The sequence below is a fragment of the Pezoporus wallicus genome, unplaced genomic scaffold (genome assembly GCF_028554395.1).
Source record: "Pezoporus wallicus isolate ANWC-B61680 ecotype Strahan unplaced genomic scaffold, APGP_CSIRO_Pwel_v1 contig_8517, whole genome shotgun sequence".
Taxonomy (NCBI): domain Eukaryota; kingdom Metazoa; phylum Chordata; class Aves; order Psittaciformes; family Psittacidae; genus Pezoporus; species Pezoporus wallicus.
This window is the reverse complement of record NW_026635263.1, coordinates 410,556-434,919: the sequence shown is the minus strand read 5'-3', so window position 1 is coordinate 434,919 and position 24,364 is coordinate 410,556. Positions and strand designations below refer to the sequence as shown.

General features: G+C 50.7%; 1 protein-coding gene across 1 annotated transcript; it reads right to left on the bottom strand.

Moving 5' to 3' along the window:
• Positions 1-1,379: 1,379 nt before the first annotated feature.
• CPD (carboxypeptidase D) lies at positions 1,380-24,298 on the bottom strand. The gene is made up of 21 exons (XM_057415133.1): positions 23,978-24,298; positions 21,851-22,098; positions 14,187-14,329; positions 13,406-13,575; positions 12,437-12,804; positions 12,071-12,262; positions 11,013-11,180; positions 9,817-9,926; positions 9,428-9,530; positions 8,815-8,957; positions 8,047-8,216; positions 7,168-7,479; positions 5,802-5,997; positions 5,427-5,562; positions 4,641-4,790; positions 4,118-4,213; positions 3,975-4,039; positions 3,699-3,830; positions 3,121-3,306; positions 2,718-2,817; positions 1,380-2,098 (listed from the first exon to the last, which is right to left on the bottom strand). The coding sequence occupies exons 1-21, from the start codon at positions 24,295-24,297 to the stop codon at positions 1,872-1,874; spliced, it is 3,735 nt and encodes a 1,244-aa protein (XP_057271116.1). The 5' UTR covers position 24,298; the 3' UTR covers positions 1,380-1,871.
• Between the last annotated feature and the right edge of the window lie 66 nt (positions 24,299-24,364).

Below are 24,364 nucleotides of genomic sequence, written 5' to 3'. Positions count from 1 at the left end.
GGGTAAGGGTTCTCTCTGTCCCTCCAGCTGGCTGCACATTATCAGCTGGGACTATGAGCACGGCAGCATGGGCATGTGGTTCTGGATGGGCACTTACCACATGCTGGGGTGAGGAACTGCTCCTTCCCCAGGTGACAGGGGCCCAGCAGCCTTCAATAGGGAACCCACTGCACTGTTTTCCCAGAGAGGACCAAGTAAGAACCCTGCAGAACAGACCTCATCATGCATTTGGGTGCAAACACCCCCCAAGAGACACCATGTGTAGGATTCGCCAGTGAACCTCCCCAGGTTGCTGGAGAACAGATCAGCTCAGGGCAAAGTGGATGCCCAAGACATTGCTGTGCCAGGCTCCTGCACCCTGGAGTTCAAGTCAGTAGGGCAAGGATTAAAAAAAAAGAACATGAGCAGCAAGAAAATAAGTGCCTATTCTAAGCCCAAGCTTCTGCCCAGAAAGCACAGGAACATCAGAGATGCATCAAGGCTCTGGAAATCAACCATTTCAGCCATTCTTCCCTTCTGGCCATCACTTCTATTCCCCCCAAATCCTACCTGCCTGGGGGATGCACACTGCAGCTCCCCTTTCCTGCCAAGTGCTACAAAACAGGATGTGGCTGCTTTTTCCTTCTCCTTCAGCACAGCCATTCAGTCCTTCCTCACACCTTGCACTCAGGCCCCGCAGCAGCCGACATACAAGCAGGTGGAGCTCTTGCTACATACTTCAGGGCAGAACAGAGCCAAGCCAGCAGCTAAGCTGATGCCCACCATCACCAGAGCTTGATGAGGATGTTTCCAAAGTGCTCTGACCAGTAAATGGTATTAGGTACAGCTTTGCTTCAAAATTTAAGACCGAAGTTGGGCCATGGATACTCCCATGACCTCTCCCTGCTGCTCCAATAGGAGTGCAATACAAAGCAGTGGTCACACTTCACTCTTTCCTCCGGAACAGTGGCACACTTGAGCAAGACTGATCAGGTGGAGTCAGTAACTGATTGCTTTTCTAACAGTATCCAACCCCACCAGTTTATCCATTTGCTTAGAACAACCTCCAGTTGCTCTTTCAGACACTGTGCCATTGCAATGCTAACGTGAAACCCCAAAGGCCAAGCCTACTACACAAATGAAAAGCAACCAGGGGTGATGGGTATAAAGCTTCTTCCTTCCCCAGAAGTCAGGCACAGCAGTACCACAGAGCTGGCAAGCAACCGAACTTCATCAGGGTCCACTGAAGCTCTGACATCTGCTCCTTCCTCCAGCTCACATCAAGAGTGGATGTCATCTCCCCTAGCTCTCACTGCTGATCATAGCAGGCCACAGCACCTCCTGGTGGGAAGAAGCTCCAAGGAAGCAGCTGAGAACCAAGGGATGCTTTTTTTTCTGGGGGGTGGGTCTTTTTCCAAGGGCTGCACTGCAGAACATGGAGTCAAGTGAAGGATGTGGCTTCCCCCCAAGTACAGAGTGGAAAACATGAAATCAAAACAGGAAGAGAAACTGCTCTGGAGTGTTGGAACTATGACTCCCTGCAGGTCTTGGGGCACTTCCCCACCATCTGCTTGCTGTACTGAGGTGCTGGGGAAGTGCTAGGAACTCTGCTGGCCACCCTGTTAAGTTGCCTTTCAAACAACCTCATGTGAACCTCCAGGTCTTGATCCAAAACCATAACAACCAGTGTCCGTTCTTAGCCTGAAACCAGCCCCCAACACCAACTAATCTGCATGTACACAGGAACAGAGCAAATAGAGGGGAGCTGGGAGCAGCCACCCGCACCTCTGGAGGACACATCCTGCAAGCTAATGTTTCAAAATTGAACCACAGGGACTGGCCCCCACCACTGGGTCTGGTCCATGGGAACCTCCCTTCCTGCCCGAGGAGTGTCAGTGTTTGCTGGAGTACAGTGTTTCTTCTTCAGTGTCTGTTTCATCCTGGAATTCATGGCTCAGGAGTGATTTCTTGGAGCCTGTGGACATCATGCGGATTTCATCCTCGTAGTCGTCGTGGTGCTGCCGGAGGCGGTGGAAGCCATCCTTGTGTCTGTTGGACTTGATGGAGCAGACACACCAGATGATACAGGCAGTGAGGAGCAGAGCAGACATACTTGCACCTGCCAGAGACAAGACATCAAAGTTTATGGGAGGCTCCTGAGCTTGCCACCATCTCTCTTCCCTTCCTCAATCACAACCATTTCCTCGCTTCACTGTGACCCTGCTGCTTCCTCCTAGGCCAGGGCAGACATGCCACGCATGACAGCTGCTTCCAGAGCAGGACTGCACTAGCTTTATTTTCTGTGCTCACAATCTGGAGCAGCACCACCGAGCTCCTCTGCAGACTGGGTACAAACTCTTGCCTTCCAGCAGTTGCCACTTTGACAAAATAAGTAAGTACTAATGCTTACTTGGTGCCACAGCACCCTGAAGAAGCAGCAAGATCTAGCTTCCAGCTCCACACACAACCAGGCTTACCCCATTCCAGGCATGTCAAAGTTCATTCTAAAACCTTCAGACCCCTGGAAACATCCTCTACTTCCCTCCCCTCTGCTAGTCCAGCATCACCAGATCCAAAGGTTGTTGGACCAGTTTGCAAAGACAAGCACATGTTCAGAAGGGAAAGCAGGAGATGGCTTATGTCTTCAGGCTACTTTTCCAGTTCAGTGAAGGGTCATTGCCAGCAAGAACCAGTGCAGAAAGCAAAGCTCAAAGCTTTGATCAGTTGTGTCACTTTACCTGCAACAGTCACAACCAGCTCCCTTGGCAGGCCAAATATCCTGTTCTCTGTGTCAAATACAATGAACACGGAGCTGGGTGCATCGTGACGGACAAAGACCTGCAGAAAGATACAAGAGCTCAGAGTGTCTCTAAGCTTTCACCTCTCTCAGGTGTCAAGATGAAAGAGATACTTGGCATCCACCCAGTCCTGCCCTGGTCAGCAAAGATGAGTGCAATGGAAAGAAAAGCCACTGCCTGAAACAACCCTGCTACGCTAGGAAATTCTTCTCCATTCACTGTATCAAGGCAGAAAACCAGGCAGATAACCAACAGCTAAGCACAGCCCAGGCAGAGACCAGACAGGGATGCCTTCATATGACAAGGAGCAGAGGGAAAATCTCCAATACAGACATTCACCTACCTTGACATGTTTCTGCTGGTACCCTTCAGCTACTGCACTGATGGTGTGTAAACCTGGAGCCAACAGCACATGGAAATAGCCACCTTCTTTAGTAAAGACCCTCAAACCTTCATTAAGAACAATGATAGCTTTAGAAATTGCCTTGCCACTCTTGTCTTGGACAAAGCCATGGACTCCCTTTTGGACCTGGAAGAAAGCATTTCAAACACGTCACATTCAGATCCACATGTGTGGCACATTTGTAACTAAAAGATATAACTAATCTTCCCCTCAAAACACAGCCCATTCTCCATCTCTGACCCCCAGAACAAATAAAAGTGCACGGCACTGCAAGGACTACTCAGCCCACTGTGAGGCAACACAGCACAGACCATTAACTCTCAGGTCAACACATACTGCGGTCACTTGCTGCCTGTGTTCAATTCATTCCTCATACAGTCTAAGTTATGACTGTCTGTAATTACACAGCACCAACAAAGCCGCAAGGACCCTCCATACTGTTCTCTTCCTCTTCCCCCTTCCCATCCATCCCACTACCTTCCCTCCTTGCCCGAATTTGCTCCCCAGCTGTGGCTCACCTCCACCAGCATGCTAAGGAGAGATTTCCTGTGCTCTGCCCACAGGCCAGGAAGCTGCCCTGCACTCGGGAAGTAACAGCAGCTGGTATAAACAGTGATCTCGGGACAGTGACCAAACGTGACGCTGAAATCCTGCAAAGGCCAAAACCACAGTTACAAGAGGAGGTATTCAAAAAGCTTTGCAGAGGAGGGGGTGTTGCTCAGACATCATGTTCAATGCTTGTTTAACAATGCTTGTTTAACAGAGATAGGAAGCCTTGTGCTGTGATGAAGTACCTTCATACTCCCCACATGACTGTGCCACTCAGAGCCACGGATCACACCGCCGGGGATGTTCTCATCTGTGAGAGCAACAACACAGGTATCAGATAGAGTCTAGCACATGCTGAGGAGGGGGTAAAGGACTCAGCCAAACATACCTGACTTATTGGGACAGCCTGGCTGGCCCAAATGCATCAGCGGATGGTTGTTTGCATACACAGATGCCAAATGCTTCAGTGTTTCTTTGTTCTCCACTACAAAGAGAAAAATCAGACCTTGAGAGTGCAGCTCCTGCTCCCTGGAGGGGCAGATTCCCATTCTAACCTCAAGACCCTGTATTAGAGACATGTTGTTTCAAGGCCATTCCAGATTTTCCCTAACACTGAAGGTGGTATCAAAAGCAGACTTCATAGTGGCTTTAGCAGAAGAAAGGTTGAACTACAACAGAAATAGTAAGTGTTCTGCCCCCCTGCTGAACCCTGTGAGGTTTTATAGCTTTACTTAACAGACTGTCAACCCCACATACAAGGGGCTGGACACAGAAGGAGGCTACAGAACACCATCAGCACAAAAAAACTCCTAAACCATGCAGTCATGTGGACTTCTGCCCAAGAGAGAAGTCCAAGATGAGAGAGAGCTCAAGGGTAACTGCATGCAAGGCCCTGGAGATGTTCATCATACCTGTCTGTGATGGGTTATCATATGGGTATGTGACAAGCAGAGATCCTCCATCTAGTGCAACAGAGAGGCTGAAATCCTGCTTCAATATCAAGTTCTCCATGATGGCTTTGGTCTCAGGCTCCAGTGTGTCCAAGTACCGGGAATAATTGCCTATAAACCAGAACAACAAATACAAAAGGGAATTGACATCCGTTTCCTCTGCTGTTTGAGAGGCCAGAAGTACATTCTTGGTCTATGCCTGAAATTAAGTCTGTTGAATGTATTACGCAGCAGATGCAAGTAAAGCATCTAGACCACTCTACCCACGGGGGGAATTCACCTGCAAAGCTAAACAGGTGTGACACATGACTATTTCATATGTGTTTGCTTTCAGTATCACCAATGACGTGCCAATGAAGGGCAGTTACTGAAACCAGAAAAGCATGGAAAATAAAAGGAGACTTTCTGGGGAGCATGAACAGAAGGCATTTTTCAGAAATCAGGGGCTGAAAGAAATAAGTTAACAGGAAAAAATATATTATGTGTTGTCCAACCTCTGGACCATTCCTCAAGAGCTCAGCTCTGCCTTTTGCTTGCAAATAGGAAGCTGCAAATTACCATCTGTAAGGCAGATCCAAGCACTGGAAGCTTCCCAGCAGCTCTGCTCCCTGGGCTCCAGGGCAGGAGTGCTGCTCTCTGTACAGACAGATTCTGTAACCGAATCACTATACCCAAACCTAGAGCAGCCAGAAGGAGCCTTCACTCTTAGAGGGACCCTACACATCACTGTGCTTCAGTTTGCTTTACTTGTGAAGTCTGTGTCCAGATCTTTGCCACGAGCATTAGTCTGGCCTATCTTCGATGTGCAGCCTCTCTCCTGGGCTATCTCATGTCCGTCTGGATTCAGGGAAGGCACAATCACAATCCGTGTTCGATCAATCAGCTGCACAAAAAGGAGAAACAGTACATGAAGTGCAATCAGAAGGGTTCATTTGCCTGGATCTCATCCTAGGAATTGCAGTTAGAGGTTCCCACTTGCCCTGAGGATCTCACAACACCTCCCCCACTACACATAGGATCACTGCAGGTCAGCGTTAACAAGGCAAGTCTCTCCCAGTGAGCACTGTTTTCTTAGGATATAGCTGGAAGACTCCAAGATGATCCCTTGCATTGGCTCCTCACCTTCGTAACAGCAGCGTTCTTCTTGTAATTCATGCAAAGGAATTCTGCCAGTGACAGGAGCAGTTCGGTACCAACAGGAGCGTTTCCATGAATACCAGCAACAAAGCGGATCTTCGGCTCCTCAGGCTCAGACTGGTTGGGCTTGTTGGAGATTTCAAGGGACCAGATCTGACGGAACTCAATGCTCTGACCCAAACTGCCAAGAGATGAAAAGCAGAGCGTGAGCTCAGGAACAGAGCTGCACCCCTGGTACAGGAGGGAACTGCTGCCAACCTCCGAGAGGCTGCAAAGGCAGACAAAACACAACCACATCCCAAGAGCAGATCTGCAGCAGCACTGAACAGAATTCACTAGGAACACAGTTTGAAAACAAGCATCTGTGGAAATATGTCCAGGTCCAGATGTACAAGACACCCAATGCTCTGTGTATCTCTATATAGGTTATGATGCTAAATGTGGAACTGCTAAATGCCTCTGGGCTTCCATTGTTGGCTTTGTTTGTGGCTTTCTTCTTCCTTCAAAGCAAGATACATCTGGACATCAAACTAATTTATGCAGCAGAGGACAAAAGCAGCCCTACTTCCAGTAATGCAGAACTTGTTGCCATAGTCATGCCATTAAGTTAGCAAACGGAATGCAAGCAAAGCAGGGAACGCAATCGGGGCTGATGCAACTGGAAGGACAATAGAGGCTACAGATGAGACAAGCAGCTTTGGCATCAGCTGGGACAGCACATGAGCACACTGTGCCTGGTAACAACAAGCAAATGAGGTCCTGGGACAAAGAGATTTGTGCTTTGTAAAGCTGAGAGAGGGCAAGCGCTACAGGTCACAAAGAATAGCAGAGGACTGCAGCAGCTGGTCTTCTGCAGGAGGGCAGAGGCCTTGGCTCAGGGCAAGCTAACCCAAACACATCTCACACTGCTGAATCAAAAACTGAAGGCAGACAATGAAAAAGCCATCTGAGATTTGTAAGCCAAACTGATCTGGGGACTCTAGCAGGGTGGATGTTAGAAGGGATCTGGAAAACAGAGGAAATAATGAGCATGGAACAGAGATATTTTGCAGACACTGGGGATATCAGTGCTGGAATATCACCAGTCCCAGGCACCCCTGAGGAACTGACAGCACCCCACGTTTAAATCAGCAAAATACATCTCTGGAAAAAGCACACAGATGCATCTGTAAGGCCAGTGCTCCACAACCAAGTCCTTGCATGCAGGGCTCCCTCAAACTCAGGGACCACAGGGAAAGGGAGGGAGGAGCTCCCCATCTCTGCACTGTGCTCATGGCTCGTCATTTCACTACCTCCCTACGCCAGGCTGCTGCTCAGGGAGGAGCTGAGCGGTGCTGCTGTGAGTTTTCACCTGGTGAGATTAGTAATGTGGGGGTAGTTCAGATAGAGGCCTCGGAGGAACTCGGAGAGGTCCTTGTAAAAGCGGTATCGGTAGGGAGCGACATTCCCGGAGGAGGTGAGCAGGAGGTGCTCCAGGCCATTCTCAGCAGAGAGGTCTTTGATCAGGGTCTCAAACTCCTTCTCGTTGGGGTCACTGGTGTCCGGGGTGTTCAAGACTGGCACCTTCCCCTCTTCCACTTTGATGTCTGTCCGTGAAAGGGTGAAGTTGACCTGCACCCCACCTCTGCTGCTGACTTCCACCGTCTTAGTGACTGGATCGTACCTGCCCAGGGAAGAGAAGGCACAAGGAAGCATCAAGCATTAGAGACCTCGCACAACAAACCATCCCGCTTCCTGACTAGACACTCACATGAGACTGCTACTGCTCCCAGCCACAAGGGAGCTGTAAGAATGAAGAGCAAGAACAGTTCCGAAGGACATGGGAATGGCAGGAGGAGAAGCAGCAGCTCAGGGCTCAACACGGTGCTGGGCTGCTTTTGGCTCAGGTGTTGCAGGGTTACGTGGCAGACTGGCCGCACAAGAAGTCAGGCTGCTTCAAAACAGACGTTTTGGCAGCAGTTGAAGTGATGAAGTCATTTCTGTGGGCAGCTGCCAGCAAGAGAATTTCCCCTAAAGACATTATCAGCTCCTTCCCCACATCACCTCCTAACAAGGGAGGGTTTGGACTGCACACCGATGCCAGGTGAGCACTCTTTGACACCAGGGTAGCATTACATTGGTAAGTCTGCATAGGGCAGAGGGCAGGAAAAACACCCATGTCTACATCTGCTGTAGGGCAGAGGTGATGGAACTACTGACTGGGAAGTCGGTTGTGCTGCTGTTTGCTCACCCTCGGGCAGATGCTGTGATTTTGTACATCCCCTGGACCAAGAGGCGCCAGTAGTCTCCATCCTTGTAGGTGGTCACCGGGTGGTTGATGTCAGCAACGCTGATGGTGGCATTCAGGATGCCCCTTCCATCCATAGCATCCAGCACAAACCCCCAGACGCCGCGGTGAACCTGCACACAGACCCACACCCCTGCTGAGTGCCAGCTCCTCCTCTGGCTCCCACTCCACACATCCCTGTGAGAGCACTGACACCCAGATCCCACCACCTCCCAGGCCAGGAGGTTCAGCATTCCCAGAGACACATTCCGATAGGGCTCAGGTTCAACTCGCCAGCAGCTGGCATGGACAACTATCACCTGATGAGCACAGTGAGCAACTGTTTGGCTCAGGGTGCCACCAGAGCACTCTCTGCTCCACACCTCTGTTTGCATACCCTGGGTGTGCAGCACTACCACCAGCCCCAGCTCAGATGGGAACAGCATGTAAGGGCTACTCCAGCCTAGGGAAAAAACCAAGGCAGTGCTAAATAAAAAGCCCACACTGGCATCACCTGGTTGCTATTTCCATACAGATTTTTTGCATGTTGAGAAAAGGGAAAAGGAGGAGTTGAGACATGTCTGATGGGGATGATTTCTGTGCAGCAGGTACCCAGTGTGGCCAGGAAGCAGCACTCACTTCAGCCCACAGAGCAGTGCATTCATCCTGGCACGTCTAATACAAAGCCCAGAGGCAGCTCCTACAAGTGCTTGAGGTCAAAGCGTGTCTCACCTGCTTCATGAACTGGAGGAGGGATCGGCGGTTCTGCTCCCAGTACCTGGGCAGCTCCTCGGCTTTGGGGTATTTCACACAGCCCAATTCAATGGTCACTTCAAAGCAGTTTGTATGCAAGTAATTCCAGTCCTGCATCCCACCTACAACAGGAATGTGAATAAAGTTTGGACAAGGTCTTCTGAAGGCAACTGTACCACAGCTCTAGAAAAAAGGTGTATCGGATAGTAGAGAAAGGTGACATACAAACTACAGCACACATTTTACAGTTGAAGAGAGAAGGCTTTTACACAGGGTAAGATTTAAGCTTCAAAGGGAAGCCAGACTAGCAGGCAAATAACCATCCGCCTTGTAAATACCTTTCATGCTAATACAGGGCTGTAAAATTTTATGAAACCATTTTGCTAATAACCAGAAAAACTACCCTATAAATTCCTTCCCCCAGGAATAACTTTATCTGAGTACATTATTTAAGAGGTTATAAAAGAAACCCGAGTCCAAGTAATCTGGGCTGACCAATGCAGAGTTTGTGACTGAGCAGACTAAATTCTTTAAGTTGTACATGCATTAACCTGGGGGACAAACAGTGCAAGAGATTTAAGGTCTACTTTACCTGGAACGTTGTACCATTGAGCCCCATTAGTGATGCCGTGTGGGAAGTACTCAGTGGGGTACATATCCTTACAAGGGCTTCCCTGGTACATCTTTGTATTTTCCTACAAAACAAGATACAACATGTGAAGCTAAGTCTGCACTCCATAGGCACTGGCACTTTTGTCCTAACATGAGTCACACACTCAGGGTTATCAAGCACAGAGGTCCCTGTAGATGTGTGTTTGTATGGCTGCAGCACAAATAGACTGCACCCACACCCAACCCCAACCCCTCCTTGCTCTCCTCCCAGCCCATTCAGAGCATTTTCTACCACTCTTCAGTGCATCAGCTCCTGCGCTCCAGGAGTCATCCCAGCAGGATGTGCCTGTCTTCCCGTTAGAGCTTTACCTTAGAATAGGAAAGTGCCAACTGCTGAAACACAGCATCATCTGGGGATTTACTGTATATGGCTACTCCTTGCTCATCATCATCAAAGGGGTAATTAACCACCAGAGAACCTGCAAGGGAAACAAGCTTTGACTCACACTTGCACACTTTCCAAGTGATCCCTCAGCCTAATAGCAGAAATGTTTCCTTTCCTCCAACCAGTACCAGTGTTCTGCTTCTCAAGACTTGGCATTAAACAAAGCATTAAGCCCAGAGGGTAGAAGAGATAACAAAAGCACCGGAAGAGAGAAGATCACACCCAGGTGGGAAGGTGAAGCCGCACCACAACACATCAAAGGTTTGGCTCTTACATACAGGAGTGATGAGCATAACCTTAGAATAATCACTTTCAGAGGAGGGAAAGCAAGGGGAGGGATTTCCTAGAGCATGCACCATGCTCCTGGCCCAGCTGCTGTAGTTTTTCAGCCTTTTGGAGCTAATTGCAAGCACTGACAGATTATAATCCCTTTGGCTTTCTGAAGCTTTCCCCAAGCAAGTTGCACTAACAGCACTGTGGAAGCCCAGCCACCACCACTGCTGGAGAACTGCCAGCTCTCGTACCCACACATGGTACCGCTGCACTACAGAATTCAACACACTAGCACGAAGCAGCCACCTGCACGTTACCACACCTACAAGCCAGCAGACAAACTGTCGGGGGAATAAGCTGCAATACAGAGATTTAATTCACATCACTCCAAAAAGATAATTAAATTACAGCAAATGTCATAGCTCTGCCCTGCGACTCAAGGCAGGGAACCCTCAGGATTACATCTTGTTCTCTTCACTCTATAATTGTTATGAAGCCTTTAACAGCTGCAGCACTGTATCACATTCCCAGATCCAGCTGCTGAGCAACCGCTGAGGAGAGCGCCCATCCCCATCTCCCAGTGGGCAGCGTGCTTGCTACTCCCCAGAGCATGCGCTGCCTCCAGAGAAGTGGCTGGAATCCTCCCAGCAGCATCTCCAACTCCCTACAAATGTGCTGGGAAACATGGGTTTCACCCTCATTTACTCTTTGTGTAAGCCCTTTGCAAATGGCCTTACTCCTGTTGCAGGAACCTGATTGCCTTCACTAGAACACTGTGGAGTTATCCCTGCAAACTCCCATCCCGTGCACCTCAGCAGAGGAAGGAGCTGGGTCTGGCTGCCGTTACCTCCGTGCAGGTTTGCTGAGAGCACAAATGGGTGAGTCTTTAACCAGGTCATGACAGCGAGAGTTTCTGGCTGCAGAGGGTCTGTCACATGGACAAACTGATCTGGGAAGTTCCGGTTCAGGTCGTAGTTGTTGCTGTTGTTCCTGCCAACGGTGCCTCCTCTGTCTCCTGCAAACGAAACCCAAGTTCAAGCTTGTGCCCTGTGCGAGTTCTCACTTCAGTGCAGAGGCTTCATCCCCTTACTACAGAGCTTACAACAGTCAATGAATGGATGACAGCAGCGAACACAACAGTGCTGGCTTCTTGCACCCCAGACTGAGGGGACACCCATCTTCTCCTCCAGCAAGAGGCCTGCTCTGCACACAGAGGTGTCTGGGGTCCTCTCTGTGGGTGCTTGCACAGGCTCTCAGTGCCACTCAGTGTACCATGAACAATGCCAGAGCCGGATGTCGTGACCACAGCAACCTCAGAGCTCACCTCCTCAAACCAGCTGGACAAGTTCTTTGCTAAACCCAAGCAGACCTCTGCTTCCAGAGGAATCACTCTGGACACACAGGCTTTGTTCTGCCAATCTGCAAGAGCCACGAAGTTTTAAGGACTTCCCTGCGGGCTGTTTTTGCCAATTTCAACATCACGATAGAAGTCTATATTATCCTTGGACGAGTGCTCTGCAGACAGCCTGGCTCCCACATCACATGTTACTAAGAGCATGGACCAAAACACAGCAAGCAAGAGCCGTGTCAAAGGAATGTCTTTTTATATTCAATGAGGCTTGGGATAGCCACAAACCATAAGGGGACCTGAAGAGGGGCAGCATATAGCAGTGCTGAAGCATAAGAGCTCTCTCCAACAACCTCAAGCATGAGTCGACTGCCCATATCCTGCAATGTGGGTTCACCCACTCATCCCACACACGCACCATGACCCTTCCCAGCCTCCCTGTGCAGAGACCACTCCTCCTCCAACAAGACTTCCAGGTTTCTCAGAGGTAACAAGAGCCCAAAAGCTTGTTTTCAGAGTTAGAAACCCCCCAGATGTTTCAGCACAGGCAGCAATACCTTCCTGGGACTTCTCATAGCCGTCAGGGTTCATAGACGGCATGATGTGGATCCGTGTGTTCTGGACCAAATCTGTCACTTCAGGATCTGTGCCAAAGTTCTTGCAGAGGTACTCGATGAGGTTTAGGAGAAGCTCTCGCCCCACAACTTCGTTCCCATGCATGTTCCCAATGTACTTGAACTCTGGTTCACCTGCAGACACAGGGCCACACCAAAGAGACAATTATAACCACTTCATTAAAGCTTGGAGACCTCTCACCACCCTTTCTGCAGGTCATTTACCTATTTACCGTTCTGCTCCCCCAACACCAAAAGGGTTTGTCACCTGCATTTGTGCCTCAGTAAAAAGGATTTCCCATGTTTTACCTGCTTCGTGGACACCAGGATTGTCAGAGATCTCCATTACGTAGAGCTCCCGCAGCTCCACCGACTTGCCCACGGAGTAGAGGTGGGTTATTTTGGGGTACTCGTTGGCGTAGCGCCGCAGGAAGATCTCCATGTCTGAGAAGTGGTGGTGGCGGAAGTCCATGGGTTGGATGGGTTGATGGAGAGAGGTTGTGCTCGGGACCTCTGCCTGCGCAGGGGTGGGGGTGATGGTAGAGGCAGGAGCAGACGTTGCTGTGAGCTGCGTGACGTTAAATGATGCCACTATTACAGTTGGCTGCAAGGAGAAATCCACTTCTGTTGCTGCTCCCTCCTTCACCTCGATGTTCTCTCTGGTCACTGGTGTGTAGCTGTGAAATAGACATTTGGCTTCAGCAAGGAGGCTCTTCAGAACCTCCTTCCTCAAAGCCAAAGCCTCCTGCAGCCTCTCCACCATTCCAGTTTACTCTTCCCACCTGAACCCACTGGGATGGGCTACGCAAGAGATTCACCAGAGAACAAGCCTTCAGGACACATCCCACTGCTACCAGAGCCAGCCACGCTGCTGTCCTTGCTGTGTCACAGAGGCAGAAGTTCCTGTTCACGGACTCACCAGGAAAGAAGCCACAGGCTCTCACAGGTAGCCTAGGGACAAGCTACACCTTCACACCCAGACTTGGGACAACACAACTCTTACTGGGGTGACCCTACTCCACTTTCTCCTTTTGCCCAAGAATTTAGATGCAGATCAATACAAGCAATGAAATGAAGGTGACAAATACTGGGCATCCAACAGCACTCTGCTGCAGCGGGGCGTGGGGTGAACAAATACAGCTGCAGCTCTAAGCTGGAGGCGTTCACTGGTCCTTCCAGCCAAGCCCATTAAATACACAAGATGCTTTGGGACAAGAAGTACATGAAGGAACACAAGTAGCTGGCAGTGTGGCTTGCAGGCTGCCACAGAGACATTACCCCATTACAACTGCAGTCACGTTGTAGGTCCCAGGCACAAGCAGTCGATGATAATCACCAAATCTGCCTGCAGTGATGTTGTGAGCGATACCAGCAACAACGATGGTCGCGTTCTCCAGGCCAGCTCCACTGACAGCATCCCTGACAAAGCCTTTCACACCAATGTGGACCTGAGGAAAACAATGCAAGAGCCTGGCTGAAGACAGGCAACAACAGGGGAACCACATCCCCAGCCAGCAATCCCCCTGCCCTTCCCCAAGCACAGCAGAGGACACCAAAGGGAAGGCAGCAAGATCTCCGAACTGATCCTCCCTAACAAATCCTCTTAATTCATCAACACAGCAACGTGAACATAGCAGGGCTGCATGCTGTATCAAGGGACAAAATGCAGCTCCTTTCCCAGCCTAAATGTCACCTACGCAACTCATCCATGGGCATCTGGAGACAGATGCAAGCCAAGGTTTCAGCGGCGTTGGTGCTTTTGAACATCACTGGAGATTCACGGCAATGAGGCCATACAGGTACTCAGTGAGCACATTACTCAGCAATAACTGCACTGACTTAACACTGCACCCCACGAGGCCGCTCTCAGGGGAGCTCTGCTGTCTTGGAGGATGTGGGAACTGTGGCAGAACCACAGAGGCACACAGCAGCTTTCTAGCCACCAACCTCGGCACAGCACCTGCAGTTGTGTTACCACACACAGCAAACCAAGCCACAAGCGAACACGGTGCTCTCAGCCCACCGTGGACACCCGGGTTTCCCATGCTGCCAACACTACCTGCTCAATGAAGGCAAGGAGAGAGTCCCGGTTGTTCTCCCACTCCTGCTGGAGCTCAGAGGTCGGAGGATATTTGCAGCAGGACAGCTCCAACGTGATCTCAAAGCAGTTGGCCCACACGTAGTTGTAATCCTGCATCCCACCTGAGAAAACGAGGAAGAGATGTCCCAAAAGCAACGCACAGACATCCCAGCACGGGAGGCACGCTCTTCCTTGTCCTTCAGCCCCCCACAGCATCTCACCATGATGCTAGCCTCGCTTCAGAGCGAACAACCCCGATCAGATCACCATGACAGCCTGTGCTAGGGAAGATTGAGCTCAGTTTCACTCGGTAACTGGCACGCTGGGTCAGTCAGGCACAGACAGCTCAAAGATGACAGTCCCTTTAGTCTCACTGCTCTGTCAGCTGAAAGCAGCAGCACAGCACTCAGGGATTCATACAGGTTCATGTTACTGTGAAGACATCTTCCAGACACTACCAATCCAGGGTGCCAGGTCAGGCACACCAGAGTTTGAACACGACTGCCACTGAGTCCTTCCCTATGCATTCCAAGCCACCTTTAGACGTATGGGGTCTTCCTGCAAGAGAAGTTACTCCACCCTAAATGCGCTTCAGGCCTCTGATACAAAAGAATCCACCAGGCTATCAACCTGGGAGGTGGCAGCTCCAATCTGCAGGCCAAACTCAGCTTCAAGGACCATACAGCTGTTCTCCCAAGAAACCTCTTAGCAAAACTCTAGACAAGAGGAAGCAACGCCTTCCCTTCTGTACTTTGTCAGCTGCTCTCTTCCTCCAAGTAAAGGCTCTCCATCTACTTGGTATTTAGAGCAGCTCTAGCAGAAAGCCTGACAAGCTCTGATATGGTGTCAGTGTGGACTGAACTGCAGCAAGTCACCCTCGGGAACCTCGCCTCTTGATTTCAGAGGGCAGCAATGACCCCTCACTCCTGAGGACTCCGGCAACACCCCAGCACCAGAACAGGACCCAGACTTGTCCTCCTGAGAAACTCCAAGTGGGAAACGTGCTCTTTTCCCTGAGACCCTCAGCCAAGTGACCAGCCTTCTTCCACATTCCCTCTCTAAGGCAGCAGTCTCAATCAGTTTAAGGATGTTGCAGCGCCAGGGGACAGTTTGCTAACTCAGTATTACACCAGCCAAACCTCCATAAGCACCAGAAACCAAGAGTGCACAGAGCTGCTTCCCCAGTACTAAGCTCATCTTGGTATTCTTGCCCTTCAGAGAAACCACAGGCACTGCTATGAATCAAAAAGGTCACCTTGTTCCAGGAGTGTCCTGACCCTACTTGAAGTTTGCATTCAGCCCTCAGCAAGCAAACCTGTTCCTCAAGCAAGGGTGAATCATGCGCCAGCAGGACACGAGGGCCGCAGGTATCACCGCTCATCATCTGGAGCTCAGACTTCAGTGCGTGCTGCTGCAGACTGCTGATGTTCAGCCCTCTGAACATTCATGGGAGCTTCCAACAGTGAAAGGCACGTTCCAAACCCACCACAAGTCTGTGAAACCGGTTTTAGAGGCACCCTGACGAATCCCACCACATGACTGTAGCCAGATGTCATGGCCACATGAGAAGATCGTTCCCACCACCACATCAAGCAGTTGTGCCAGCATGGAAAACACACCACACGAAGTTTTACCCATGCTGATGCTCTCTTCTGGGTTACACCACCTTGTTCAGTTACAGTCCAGGCAGACTGGCGCGCCATGGCCTTGGCCACCACCTCCTGCATGGCTCCATCCCAACCTGCACAGCAGGGCCTGCAACTGCTCAGCCCAGAGACCTCCATGAACCAAGTGAACAACTCCCACCACTGTCAGATGGACGCAGGGACCCAGGCAATGGATCCCTTCTGCATGAGCTGAGGATGTCAAACTGGCTCTCAGAAGCCCATCTCTCATACAATAGCTATACATTTGCTCTACAGGAGGCAATGCAGACTTTAGGAGGACAGAAAGCAGCAGCCAGACTGCAGCTCGTGTCATGGCACCAGGCTGCAAGACCCCAGCAGGCAAGTGATAAATGAGTACTTTGTGCTCTCCTCCTTTGCTATGCTCAAAGAGCTACATTAGTGCTATGGTAACAAACCTCACTCCCTTTGTCTGAGCAGTTTCCTCACCATTCACAAGTGAGGGACCCTCAGTGGTGTGGCCAATTAAGTGGCCAGAACGGATCAATACCAGGATGCAAATGCACTACCTGGCATCTGCAGAGCCTGTGTTAATGCACGGCCAGGAAAAGCCATCAGCAGCACCTTACCAGGAAGAGGAGGCTTTTAATAAATGTGGTGGCTGTGGGCACTCACTCTCCCAAAAGGTCAGGGACCACTGTTCCGGGTTCAATAGCCCCACTGCACTTGGTTGAAGCAGAGGTGGACTGACAGCATGAGCAAGGATTTAGAACAGACCCCTGGAAGACGTGTGGGATGGTGCCACAACAAGGATGTCCCAGCTCCTCTCAGTTCTTCTGGGAGCCTGCTAGTAAGTTGAACAGGAAGCTTTTATTGTAACAAATCCATCGCCACGTGCGGCCAAGAGAGCATTGTACAGGCCAAGAGCAAACCAGGAGAGAGACTTTTCTGTCCAGCACGAGGGGCCCAAAAGTATCTGAGGACTTCAAAACTCTCAGACTCAGTTCAAGGGCTTAGAGGAACAAGACCTGCAAATCTGATGCTTGGTTCAGCTCCTGTTACCAGGTTCAGGGAAGTAACCCAGTGTGGGCTGCCCTCACCAGTGAACACCATGCAGAGCGAAACAATTTGCCAACCCATAACCATCTGCTCCTAGCAGGATGCTAATGAATTTGAAAACATCCATACGTGAACCAGAGCCATTATGAAGCGTATTTAGGGCTTCATCTGCCATTCAAGCAAATTTAGGACAGATGCTCACCCATAATAGAGCAGCAACGGACTGAATTAGAGCTTGCTCCATCAATCTTGCTCAAAAGTAGTCCATTGCATGCTTGAAACTTTGGATTGTATCCACTGCACATATTTGGCCTTCAAACGGCCCCGTTGCAGAGCAGGACAGTTATTTTTACAGCATATGGAATGACGTGGTTTTCCATATACCATCTGTCCTGGATATATAGAAGATGTGGAGGTGTGAAGAGATCTGTACACAGCCTACCACTAGCAGAGCACTGCATTCAAGAGGCAGCACAGAAAAAGTACACCCAAGGCAGGGGTGTCAGACAACAGTGCTTCTACTTTACCTACCTGCTTGGGTAATAGCTGGGGTAATCCCAGAGTGTCTTTACCCCACACTGCCTAAAGCTTTAGCCTCCCATTGAAGCATCATACCTATTCTGCAAGGAAAGGAAAGCAAAGCAAAGCAGAAGTGAGCAGCTTCCAGTCACAGCAAGTCGGTCCTGGCTGGCAGGAGATCACAGAACGCTCAGAACAGACCTCTCTCCTGCTCTGATCCGCTCCTTGAGCGTCAGGACTGCACTTTGGGCAAGGATCCCAGACCTCCTGCAGCACAAGTGCTGCAGAGCTCACACTGACAGGCATGCCTCTGCTCCCTGCCAAGCTCGAGCAGGCAGAGGAGCAGGAGAATGCAGCTCTCGAGAGTCAAGCCTGGGGAGCCAGATACCATAAATACACCACATGCCAGGAGAAGCCTTCCAGGGCAGCCAGGAAGGGCTCTATTTTCAAACTGCACTTTGCAGAAACCTCTCCAATTCCAGCTCTGCTGGAGCAGACATTAGGAGATAAGAGACCTGCAGCTAAGTTAAAGCAGAGAAATTGTCCTGTCTGCTCTGCAGAGAGAGCAGATGGCACAAAGGAAACCAGAGATGTGATTAAATATATGGCACAAGTCGCTTAGTCTGTGGACAGAAGTGATTGTCTCACAGCATGAGACCAGGGGGGCAGCAGTGGCAGCACCACACAAGCAGAGGAATGTGCTGGTCCATTAGTCTGCAACCATTAAAGAGGTGGGTGAGGATGAGCCTCCAGCTCCAGCAGCTGCATCACACAGCCCCGAGCAGCACTGCCCTGCAGCCTTCCTGGGGCTCTCCAAGGGGAGGGCAGAGTCTTCCCAAGAGCTGCAGTTCATGTTAGATGTGAAAAGAGACCTTCAAACCATCAAGCCAATACTCCCCTCAAGAATAAAGAAAAAGCTGCAGTAAGGATTTTATGGAAACACTTACAAACACATAAGGGCAGCCAACTGTGCACATTCCAGACAGACACGGCTGAAAACTTCTACCAGAGCTCACACTGTGCAACTGCCTTCTGCCATGCTCAGGAAACAGCCACCACAGCGGTACCACGAGCACCCACTGCTCTCAGCACCCATTTTAATTACTCTGATGCCACTAAAAGCTGCGTGGAAGCTCAGTGGGGCTTGTTACCACAGCTGAAGCTACCGCTAAGCACACACGAAACCTAAATCCACTTTGAACTTCAGAAGCACCTTCCGGTACAGACCAGAACTCGGCCATCAGAGTCAAACTAGCAAGGAAAAGAGCTTTTAGGAAGGGACTGCAAACAACACCAACCCCTTCCAAGGCTGCCCACAAAACAGCCTATTGAACGTTAAGCTGAATTCAGTTGCGGAACTGGGCTCTTTACAAAGTAAAGGCAGGCACATCCTTCCACGGTAAGACTTGAGCAGTTTCTTAACAGCTTTCCAAGCATCATCTGGACCAACACTTGCATGCGTTTTCTTGATTCAAACCAGGCATTTAGTAATTAAAACCCGCAGAGGTTGAAAAGGAAGGGAGAGTAAGAACATGTATAGCAGAGATAGCCTCTAAAACTATCTCGGTGGCAGACGTGCTTATCTACAGCAGCTGGAATGCAGAAGGCAAATTCAGCTGTCTGGCAAAGAGCCACCTTTTCTGTGCACACTTGACCTTACCAATTACTCCTATGGTTTGTACTTGCCACCTCGGCTTGACACACACAAGAGGCTGTTTGCAAGCTCAAATGAAAGTTAATGGGGTCTGGCACCAGCCTAAACCTGCACCAGTTAACTCCAGCACAATGAATCCCGTGGCAGTTTGCTTTCCAGCTTGTTTGATTCCACATGAGAAAACGTGGCAGGAAAATTTCCACCTGTGGAAACATTATGTTCCCATTTCTTTGTTTTTCCTGGCTTCACTTGGAGCCTGCATTCTCTCCTGGCACAACCTGATCTAGAGGCCACAAGTGAGTGCCCTGCGCTGCTCACACAACCACGCGCTCCGGTTATCTCCTGCAGGATACTGGGATTTCCCCAGCCTCATTCCATCACACATTTAAACTCTGCAATCGCTGGGAAAAGCCTCCTGGTCCCTGTGTGAGCCTCAGCAGGTTTAGCACAGAGCTGAGCGAGTCAGATGACTCGGTGCAGCCACCGTGGTGGTTCTGCTGCTTCTGTCACACTGCATACACCTGACCCCCCTTCACCTGCTCTTCATCCACGACTGGAAATAAATGTTAAACCCCAAAGGGACACAATAAACTCATACAACATCAAATCACACATGTACCAGCCTCTGGTATTGGGTGGGTCAGCTGTGGGTTAACCCCTCAGCCTGGAAGGTGATCCAAGGGCTGCCACCATCCTCCACAGCTGCATTTGCAACAGCAGTAAGAGGTTAATTAGAACCATAGAATCAACTAGGTTGGAAAAGACATTTAAGCTCAGCAAGTCCAGCCTTACTGCTTCAGGAAGAGCCCACACAGGCTCCTCTCTGCCACTTCAGCAATGCTCCATTCTGAGAGTTGGTGTCATTGCACCTCCTATAATCTCTGCCCGTGAACCACCTGCAGTCATCAGCGCTGAGCCCAAGACCATGGCTTGTCACAGCAAAAGGGTTTATTTCTGCAGAGGCTGGATGCTGGAGGCTTTTGGACAGAACAGAAACCACAGCGATGGCAGCACAGAGCAAACTGGTTTTCAGGTCACACTTTGCCACTTCCCGTGAAAGGAAAGTAGGTGAAACCTCCTGAAAGGCTCACACATCAGTGCCACAGCCATCAGCCAGGCACCTCACACCCTAGCAGGACGATGAAGGAGTTAACCCTGCAGCAAAAAGTGCTGCTCACGAGGGGCCCGGAAACACTGGCCCAAAGCTGTGGAACCACTCACCCCACTTCACTCCAAGGGCAGAAAACCGTAGAGCTGCAGCTAACAAACCTCCTGACTCAGGTGTTGGCTGGTAACAACCGCCACCAGAACAAGGCAGCACAGATCATCCAGGATATCCTGTTCCTTCATAAACAAATTCACCAGATTACACAAACCTTCCTCCTGCTGGACTTTTCACAGCAGCAGAGTGAGCCTTGAGCCAGCAAACACCATGGCCAGCGTACTCGAGAGGGTGGAAGGAAGGAGACAGCTGCTAAAGAAAGAGATAAAACTACATCTTATTTGACCGCTGAAATCCTGGGGAATGATTCAGCCACCACTGAAATCAAGACTTCCTCTTCCAGCACGGAGGTGATGTGTTCAGGCCAAGTAACAGATCCCTCTCCCTCCTTCCCAAGCAAGGTGGATGCAGGGTTAGCACAGGACTCAGCTCTGGAGCCTTGTTTTGGGCAGGCACCGTTTTACTAGTTTGTTAAGCTGTAAGCTCTGAAGGACAAACAAAATCCCATGTCACTGCTTCCTCAGTGCTGCTGCCATCACCCCTCAGCCCGAGCAGGAGGGAAAGCAAAGCAGATTGGGCACAGCAAAGCAACACAGCTTCCTCACATCATTTCTGCAAGGTTTCTGTGGTGGCCTCACCACAGGAGTTCCTGCAGTGTCTGGAGAGGCCGTGGTTGTACAATATCCGCTGAGGAGCCCGGCAATGGTGTCACTTCTAAAGACACAGCCAAGATTTCTCTCCCCACCAGCCCACAGATACATTTCCACCAGAGCCTCTCATCACATGTATTATCATTTAAATCCCATTTCCAGCAAAACCAGCACACACAGAGCAGCCGCTGCATGGCTAAGCCAGGCCAGTCACCTCCACACGTACAGGGTGGTGGCACCTGGGGGTAAACTTGCTGATATCAAGAGCTCTCCTAGAAGCCCCAGAGACTGAACTGCAGATCCCTTCTAGATCCCATCTCTCCTCTAACACAGGTCTAAGAGCAGAGCAGTCCATAGGAAAGCTGTCCTCCCCACTTTCAGAGCAGCAAGGTGAGCTCAGACTACACATTTACATTTTATATAGCTTTACAGCAGGCTACTCTATAATAATTTACAAAATTACAAGTTTGAAGGCTAAAAAAAAAACCCCTCAAGGAATACTGGCATTGGTTTAATGCCTTTAACAACAGTTTCTTCTTTCCTGTATCAAAATTCAGTAACCATCTAGAGAGCTATTGACAGTTCACTTGGCAAACGAAGCCTCTTGCATGCAGGATGCCTCTCCAGCATCCAATAAGGTCAGGAAGAATCCTCCAGTTTGCTGTGATCTCTTCCCTACGAACATCTCCCAAGCTGTGATTCATCAAGCCCTTACTGGTGTGCCTGTGATGCTACCTCCCTTCATTTCGAGCTGCTAGAACGCATTCAAAGCTAAAAATATCACTTCCCCCACCATCCTTTCCTCTGTGATCATCACCACTGGTTTGGATTGCAGATCCCAGCGGGAGCAAGGAGCTATTTCTATGAGAGTGGTAGGCGACTTAGAGCCCGAGTGACTTGTCAGCACATCTTACCTTCTACATCATACCACTGAGCACCATTTGTGATACCATCTTGGAAGGTCTCTCTCTCCTCGCCAGGACAATTGGGTCTGCCAGTTCTCATTATGGGGTGATGCGACGCATAAGCTTTTGCCAAGTATCTGAAGACCTCATCATCGGCTGATTTACTGTAGACTCCTGTGGGCTTGTGTGTGGGAGAGTCATCATAGGGGTAGCTTGCGACCACTGAGCCACCATGCAGATTGCCAGAGAGCAGAAACCTGGGGTTGGGGAGGATAAAAGGAAAAAGAGAGTCATATTGGAACAACTTCAACAGGATGCTTGGCTACAGCTGCCCAACCAGTTATTCTGCTGCCTTCCCACCCAAACCACGCTCTTGGGAGCCTCCAAACTCTATTTGGGATCAATGAGGCAGAACGTGCCCACTGGATGAGCTGCCCGAGTGGCAGTGACACTTTGGAAGAGATCAGACCCTTCTCCATCAGCCCTGAGCAAGGAGAACACCCACAGGGCTGCAGCTACACCAAGGTCATGTTAACAGATACACACACGCTCTTCATCTTTCCACCACACAGAGCACTGAAGGAAAAGAGTCCTCCTTTTCATCTGGTCAAATGGGATTTAGTTTGTTGAGCAGAGGTAACGTGACCAATACCTTTACTTGCTTAAAATAGCTCACACGAATTGCAGTACACCCACAATCTCTTTTTTAATCAAACACTTGTGTTTACCCACTCATTTTTCTAACGCTGGTTGTGTTAGCCTGATACAATCATACCGGCATTAACTGGTGCTGCCAGGTAGAGGCAAACACAAAGCCCCATGTTCTTCCTGCTTCACCCTGGCTTGGAGGCCAATCCCACCCCCAGCACCTGAGGTATTTTCAAACTGCTGTTAAGAACATGCATGTTTCCCTAGTAACTAATTCCGAGTTGAACCAAGTCTAGAGGGATTTCGGTGCAAACTGCTGCATCTGAGCTGTCCTAAAGGATCCCTGGGACAAGCCATTACTGACGCAGCACATGAAATCCCTCCAGAGCAATAACCCCCACGGGCACTGCATCCACCAAGCTTTAATAGTCTGGCCAAGCACATTTCATCCCTAAAACTGAGCCAACACTATTGAACACCAAATGTCATGTGCTTTGGTTTGATCTTACCAACAAGGCAGATCAGAGGTGGCAGGCACCCCCTCCCCACTTCTCCCTCTATCTCAGCTTTAGGAAGAGAGCCACAGTTTGTTTCAGTGTACTGCATTCTGGTTTCCTCCACACACTTGGTCACACTGACCTCAGTGGTTTGGACCTTCCATAGCTCTCTAAAGAATCCTTGAATGGTTTGTGTTGGAAGGGACCTTAAAGCTCATCCACTTCCAGTCCCCTGCCACGCGCAGGGACACCTTCCACTAGAGCAGGGTGCTGGGCTTCAAAGGCACCATCTCTCCTGCCGTGCTCTGGGCACGGCAGCTTCCCTCCATTCACCTCCTTGGAGGGCGAGAGCCTGAGGGTGAGCACAGGGCTCAAGGCTCAGTCCTGCATCCCCAGGAAAAGAGATGGCAAAGAGAGCTGCAGGAGTAGCACCTGGATGAGGAAAGGCTGCTGCACAGTGTTATTGCTAAATCCAGGGAATTTTCCATGAAGCACAGGGATGGGGGAAAGCCCTGTTCAGCACAGCTCTCTCAACATGCTTGTACACAGACCAGCTGCATACTTAACCTCCCAATGCTTTAAGCATCCTACAGCTCATGGTGAAAACACTGCTAACTCCAAGAGCAACACACACACACACACACAACCTGATGATGAAGCGGGTAAGGAGAATTTTCCAGCTGTGGGCTCTTGGAAAAGGGGGACACACAGCTGGCCACAGAGGCCGGGAATGCCTGTGCCCAGCGGGGCTACTATAGCTCCTTGCAGGTGCACAGCAAACCCCAGCCCTGTACAGGCTGACACAGGAGCGTCAGCCCGGGCACTGAGTGCAGAGCTGACCCGGGCTGCGATGAACACTGGGGAGAAATTCCACAGCACAGGAAAAGGCTGAACGCAGCCCGGAGCCCCCGGGGAACGGAGCCAAGGCTCTCCCTCGGAGGGGAAGAGAGGAACCGGGCGGGGAGCCCCGGCCGGGCCGGGTCACACTCACTTGTTACGGCTCATCCAGTTGATGAGGGCTCGCACCTCGGGCACGGGCTCCAGGTCGGGCTTGGCCGCCCCGAACTGGTCGGGGAAGCTGCGGTTGAGGTCGCGGCCGCGGCTGTTCTCCCGGCCGCTCTCCGCGCCGCCGCCGCGGCAGTCGCCCTCCCGGGCGCGCTCGAAGCCGTCGGGGTTGAGGCTGGGCAGCAGGTACAGGTCGGTGCTGTTGAGCAGGCGGCCGATGCGCGCGTCGCCGCCGGCCCAGCCCCGCACCAGCTCCTGGGCCAGGCGCAGCAGCAGCGGCCGCGCCAGCGGCTCGTCCCCGTGCATGTTCCCCCCTCCTCTCCCCGGAAAAGAGCTCAGCATTTCCCCTTCCGAAAGCCGCCCAGGGCCGGGG